Source organism: Lygodium microphyllum, chromosome 27 (genome assembly GCF_053477565.2).
Source record: "Lygodium microphyllum isolate KBCC chromosome 27, Lygodium_microphyllum_v1.1.10, whole genome shotgun sequence".
Classification (NCBI taxonomy): domain Eukaryota; kingdom Viridiplantae; phylum Streptophyta; class Polypodiopsida; order Schizaeales; family Lygodiaceae; genus Lygodium; species Lygodium microphyllum.
This window is the reverse complement of record NC_141161.1, coordinates 97,437,298-97,444,646: the sequence shown is the minus strand read 5'-3', so window position 1 is coordinate 97,444,646 and position 7,349 is coordinate 97,437,298. Positions and strand designations below refer to the sequence as shown.

General features: G+C 37.8%; 1 protein-coding gene across 1 annotated transcript; it reads left to right on the top strand.

The window, feature by feature from the left end:
• Window positions 1-1,460: 1,460 nt before the first annotated feature.
• Window positions 1,461-2,811, top strand: LOC148012640 (flavanone 3-dioxygenase 2-like; the record flags this gene model as incomplete). Its single annotated transcript, XM_087669180.1, has 2 exons — window positions 1,461-1,514; window positions 1,947-2,811. Coding segments are annotated over 2 exons (282 nt in total), but the record flags the coding sequence as incomplete, so codon positions are not given.
• Between the last annotated feature and the right edge of the window lie 4,538 nt (window positions 2,812-7,349).

Here is a 7,349-nt window from a genome sequence, read left to right as displayed (position 1 = left end):
CAAGGAATCTCTACCATCCCAAATTTTCACAAGCAAAGCTCCTCTCATAACTTGCCAAGTTTCATGATGTATGGAATGTATATAACTATCAATCCTTTGAAACAACATTAGATGAGCTCAATCAGGGTGACATGACATGGAAATTTGTTTTCTGTTCTTCTCCAAAATGTGAAAATAGATTGATATTACTATCAAAAGAGAATTTAGTATGCATTTAATACTAGATGGTACCCATGACATGGTACTTTGTCCTTGACATAAAGTTTAATAAAGTTCAATCATTTAATACTAGTCTTGTAGCAAAAAAGTGACTCTTCTGGCAATTTGGATGCTCTACGAAAAATTATGCTTAACAATAAACCTATGCTCTACAAAAAAGTATTCTCAGTAATTCAAAAAATGTGACCAACAAAAGATAGTAGTTTTAAAAAATACTTATAAGCTTCAACGATCCCTTAGAACTTGTTTCTCTCTCTAAGGTTGTCTATGTTACTTGTTTAATAGAAACCAAGTTTGCATTTCAAAGAAAAGATGTTTTTGAATGTTATTCTCTTGAAAAGCATCTCTCTTAAACTGTATGTTAATATAATAGCCTTCTAGACAAGGAATCAAAGCCCCTTTTGTAGAGGTTGCAACCTTTGAAGTTCAAAGTGAGCCTAAAAATGCTTAAGAAAGTAAAAGTCATGTAAGGGAGGGATAACAAATCTCTTTGTTATAACCTTGAGCATCCTAGAGACGCAGATGTAAATATTACCTTCTGATAAAAATATCAATAACTTTCGCATCAATGCTCCGGGATACCCTATCTATTCTACAGGATTAAATATCCTACTTTCGGCAAGCTTAGGGTTGTGGGCGAGGTCGCACACCTAAGTAAAATATGGCTTAAGGCATTTCATTATTTCAAAAAACCTTTCAAGTTTGCGGGTGGTATGGTGGGCCCATTAATGAGCCAGCTCCCACGCTATCCATCCAAGGAGAGGCCAGCAGAGTCCAGATAAGATGGTTACTTTCATTTACAGTGAGGAGGGATCGTACTCGCATGGTCGATCGCAAGTGCGTGCGAGAGATACAGAAGAACGCACATATAAAACGGCTCTCATTTCCTCACCCGACGTTCCTGTCTCTAGTGTCTGTCTGTCTGTCTCTCGTGTCTCTCTCCCAAGTGGTTTGTGTTAGTGTAAGGGGCTGGATCAATGGCGACCGGCCAGACTCTTGTGATCGGCAGCAGCCAGGCGCAATCAAAAACCGTGGGTGAGATGGTGAGGGAAGGCATTGCGAGCGTGCCGTCGCACTACGTGAGGTCCGTCCGCGAGAGGCCCCTCGTCGACGACCTTAACTGTATTAAGAACAACACTGATAAAGGCGTGCAGCAGGCGCACGAGGAGCTACTGGCCATCCCCGCCATCGACTTCCGAGGCATCCACCCGGATGCCATCATGGACGACTCTCAGATATAGCAGGACCTCGTCCGTCAGGTCGGGCAGGCCTGCCTCGATTGGGGCTTCTTCAAGGTTAACACATAGATGCTTACTGATACTCTTGCGTGGAACGTAATAGTATAGCAAAACATCATGTGTACAAGTCATTCAGGATCATATCATAGTATATTCTCCATCTCTGCACCGTTATATATAAAAGTGACCATGTGCGGTCATGATATTGGCATATGTGTAATATAATCCCCGCTGTCGCTGCCTGATGATCGTTGCAACCACCATCGGATTAATGCATTCTGCCTCTTCTTTCGTGCGCGGATGTGATCTACATACACACATATATCCCCTAATCATCCATGTTGTCTGACGATCGTTAACACGTATATAATCCATCGTTCTAATCATATAAGCCCTTCTGATTTGGTTTGACTCGATCCATTTGGCCTCCTAACGGACATTGATTGATATCTCACTGTCTGTTGCTTCTCCTACCTAACGTTACTGCAGGTGGTGAACCCGGGAATAGATGTCACCTCCGTTTTGAAGGCCGTTAACAGATTCAATGATTTGCCCACATCGGAGAAGTTTAAAATACCTTTCGGTAGTGCCGACAGTGCCGTCACCATCGCAACTGGGACTGGAGCCACCCGTGATTGGAAAGATGCATTGGTAATCCGTCGTCGCCCAGGAGTCTGCAATGGGTTTCACGAGGGTGCACCTGAGATTCTTAGGTAATCAAACTACAAGCAACATCTTTTTGGTTCTTGATGTTATTGATGCATTATTACCCGACTTCTACCATCCCTAGCTTTTGTTGTTTCATAGTATACCTTGTACAAGCTCAGGTTAAAGTATAAATAGGTGACAAGTTGCAAAAACATAGTATACTACTTTGATAATACTTCTACAAGGCACCAAAGCGTTATGGCCAAACTAAAGAGGAGGATACATATCAAGTGTGGTCCCACCATGACCCTAACATATAACTACTGATCATGTAACACATCAATACATAACTCTTAAGAAGAACAAGAACCCCAAAGCAGCCATCTACTTAACGTTTTTAGTAAAATTGCAGTCTGCTGAACCATTTGCTACACTTATAGCATAGCCACCGTTTTGTAGAGGCCATCTTGAAATTTGAGATGCATCCTAAATGTTTTTGAAACATTTGCAACTTTGTGCTACCTATAGGTGAAAACATTTCTCACCTTTTTTAGATGGGGTATTTGGAATGTTTTCTGAATGTCTCTATGCTAATAAGAAAATGGAAATGTTAAGAGGCTTTAACGTAATGCTAGCTCTAAGGGTTCAATAACATTGTTTATTGGTTTCAACGATGATTAAAAGTGTTTCACATACTTTTCATTGACGAAACTTGGCAATTTTGAAGGGAAGAGATGTTAGATTACCAAGTCGACCTCGATAAGCTCGCACTCGTCATCAGACAAGCAATCTTCCAAAGCTTGGGATTTAGCCAAGAGTACATCAAATCATGTGTGCCTGGATTGGTGGAGCGTTTGGTCATGATTGTCAATTTCTATCCTCCTTGCCCCGAACCTAACTTAGTCTTTGGACAGAGTGCACATTCTGATCTTAATGGCATTACCCTTCTCCTACAAGATGATGTACCAGGGCTCCAAGTAAGAAAAGAGGACAAGTGGATTCTAGTACAACCAACACCTAACTCTATCATTATGAATGTTGGAGACCAAATTGAGGTATGCCTTAAGCTAAGCTATTGTAGTTTATGCCATGCAAATAGCTCATGGTAAATCTCACATGACACAACCAACTATTGTCCTAAATCTTAGAAATTTCTCCTTATTACAAATTTTAACTAATGGAAAGTACAAGAGTGTTGAACATCGAGTGGTGGTGCAAAAGGACAGAGCAAGAATCTCCTTAGCAGCTCTCTTTGGACCATATGAAGATGCTAAGATAGGACCTCTCCAAGCTCTAGTTAATGAAAATAACCCTCCTATATATAGAGAGGTAGAATACAGTGAATATATTAGAAACTACTATGTCAAAAAGCTACCCCTTCATAAAACCACTTTGAATATAGCTGGAGGCTCTTACAAATCTCCTATGTAGGGAACCTATTACAACCACCATGGTGTCTACAATCTTTTATTATCACAATCTTTTTGGGGATCTTTAAGTAAGTACTTGCAAAATATTTTCAATTGCCAACCTAGCTCAAGCAATGGCCATACCTTAGTATCACAATATGTATAGCCATTAGAATTCCTGTAAGCTACAAATATTCTCAATTTGATTTTGTAACTTCTCTTGAGTGAATAAGCTTTAAATAAACTTGTGTATTGTTTGAGTGCAAGCATTGACTACAAGGATATCAAATATACGAACAAAAGTAACCCATTCTTTGAGATGATTAATTAAAGACTCAAAATATATAATTATATGATCTTTCAAAGTGAGTAAAGAAAGTATTGGAGGTCTAATCAAGGTAGTTATATATGAGCAAATATTGGTGCGCAAATCTGATGTTGGATGTGTACATAGAAAGCGCCAAAAGGTCCCCAAGTACAAAGAACTCTATTAAAACTCATAAGAAACAAGAAAAAAGTTTGCATGACATGAGGGAAAAAGACAATTTGGGTACAATCTCCCCCCATGCCTTCTATGAGTGCTTCACAAGGCATGTATTTATAAATTTATTTATCTTAAAGCTAAAAAATAGCCCAATTTTATAATTAGCATGCTTTGGCTTTTGTGTTTGCTTTTGTCCAAATAAAAAATAAAGCGGTTGTGGGCGGCCCAAAAGTCGGGATGTGCCCAAATACAATGTCCAATAATGAAATATTTAAACCGCGCGTCCATGCACATACAAAATAATAAATATTTGTTAAGTGCTTCAATAAATAAGCGTGCTTAAATAAATATTAGAGCCACACCTTTAATGATAAAACACGTACCCATAAAAAATGATAATTTCTTCCAGGTAATTTGAATACACGCTATCGCCCAGTGCTTCCCAATGCCACTACCACCTGCTCTAAACATTAACTGAAGTATTCACAATTGTTAGAAAATAATAAAATTAAATAAAAAAAAGTGAATACCTAGCAGTCTTCAGCTACAAAATAAATAAATAGGTTGGAACTTTGTCCTAATCTTAATTTAATATGAGTGCACTCTAAACTCATAAACGTCCATTAACTTAAATATGTATTTTGCGGAATCACCTGCTACGGAATCACCTACGTGCACATTAAATTAACATGACGCCCGAAAATGATAGGTGTTTCTGTCAACTTCTTGCATAAAGAATCCACCTTATGTACGAGCCCTGGCAAATAAATATAGTTTTAAAGAATCCACCGCAAAACCTCACGGAATCCACATTGGAATAAAAAACACACGGAATCCAACATGGTCTCACGGAATCCACCGTGGAATATGCCTCATTGCATCATACCCTCGGAGTGGGATAGCAATTGTCCTCAATTGCTATTAGCTCAATGTGGAGTGAGTAGTGAGAGCTAAGCACTTCGGTCGTGGGTGTGCATCTGTTGGGCCTCTTCAACAGGATGATTTTTAAATTTAATTAAATATCTCACTACAACAAAAAGGCCTCTTAGACGCACTTTTAGACGCGATTTTTGAATTGAGAGAAAATCTTACGGATGCGTCTACAAGCCGGTCTATTTGTGCGTCTACCATTTCGCGTCTATAGTCACATGTATGAGGAAATTCACACGCACCAATAGACCCGCTTTAGATGCGCATATACACGCATGAATACAAGCGCATAGGAAAAAAAAATTGTTGTTTATTTAATTTCTTTTGTGCGTCTACAAGCGCGTCTACATGGAAAATTAGACGGGCATGCACTACAACAGAAACGAGGCATAGATGCGCATGTTAGACGTGCAAAGTTGGGCGCGTCTATCATTGCGTCTATATGTGTGTATAAATAGACGCGAATTTTGCATCTATATATCCGCATAAATAGATGCCAATATAGACGCGCCACTAGACGCGCAATTATGTAACCACCTAAAATTGGACTTAATATAATAAAAAAACCAAAGTTAATAATTATTTAACCACTTGAAATTGATTCTTGAGTATGCACGTGTGCGCAGGATAAAAACCATAGAATTAAAAATACACATTGAATCATTGAATTAAAAAATCGGAGTTAATAATTATTTTTGCATTGTTCTCTAATGAATGGCAGTTCCTCCAGTTGACAAGCATGATATAAGTAATTAGCGGCAAGCGACAGAAACCTTATTATACAATTAGTAGCAAGCATTGCAATATGTATCTCGTAATTTCTCTACTTGAAGATGATAAAAAATACATCCATTTTATTATGGAAAATTCAATTTAGCTTTAAACTTGACTATTGATTCTTGAGTATGCACGTGTGTGCATGATAAAAACCATAGAATTAAGAATACACATTGAATCATTAAGCAAATTAATTATGTTACAGTGAATGATCCATCTCATCTTCAATGAGATCAGCCCTTGCTAAACTATCTACTTCTAGGTCTATGTTACCAAGAGGTAACAAAACAAATAAGTCTATCCCACTATCAGATGTGTTGCTATATTGCTCAATAACTTCATCAATATCATCGACAATCACATTATTGTCTTATTCTGCGTTTCCTTGAATATCCTCGCGAGGTTCATCTTGTACTATATCATGCATATCATCCATTATGGTTTCATCATGTGCATCATCATTAATTGTTGGATTGTCATTTGCTATCTCCATGTCGGTAGTATTACCATATATTGGGTTTGAACGATTAGATATAGGGATGACATACCACCATCGGTTATTATTTACCATTGGATGATACACAACCTGTATTTGAAAAACAAAAGCAAGAAACTTAAATACTTATTATATTGTGTATATGTATCACATGTATACATATTGAAAAATTAGCTTTTGCATATATACCTGCTCGCATTGTTGAGGTAGTACTAATGTGTCATTCTTGTTTTGGTGAAATTTTGTAGAGTCAATGATTACAAAACCACTTCGATGACGTCTGATTGTGTAATGCTCACCATTTGTTACCACTTCTTTAAACCACTTCACATCCAATACATATATAAAGAATCGTCTGAAGTCAAGCTTCAGAATATCTTGGATCAAGCCACAATAACCTTTCATGGTACCATTGGCATCCTCGAAGTGAGCAAGGACACCACAATCTTGGGTATTTCTCTTTTCATCTATACGTTGAGTTCGAAGATGTTTACCCTCACACCAAATAGCATTGAATAATGTGCACTAGTAGTAAAAGATAAAATATCAAACATGTCAATTATTTATATAAAATATAACTTATAGAAACAAATTAATTGATAGTATGTCTCAACTTTGATAAGCAACCTCGTGCGTATTTCCACTCTTCTTGAGATATATTAATTTCCTCCTCTTTTTCCATTCTCTCAATTTCCTCACGTAACCAATCTATATCAATATGACGTGGGAGCACATTTAGATTATCTGGAAATGAGACATTACATCCATATTTGGTGTGAAATGCTTGTCTTTCACTTCTTCTTCTTGCCTTTGCTTCATTATATAGTGTTACCCATTTGCTCATTGCATAACTATTGAGCACACAAAAACTATTTAACTTACGAAGTTCTTCTTTTGTTAGCACTTTACTCATTCCTTTTCCTTGAGGTATTATAGAGGTCATCCTCAAGTCTTCATCATCTTTCTATAGTCGTGGTTGAGAGGGGTCCACTTCAGCAAGATATTCAGATATATAAACAAGGGATGATTGCACTAACCAACCCTCAGCCATGCTTCCCTCAGGCCGTGCTTTTTGCCTCACAAAATCTTTCAAGGTTTTCATAAAGCGCTCAAGAAAAAACATCCACCTTGCATGGACTGCCCCACAA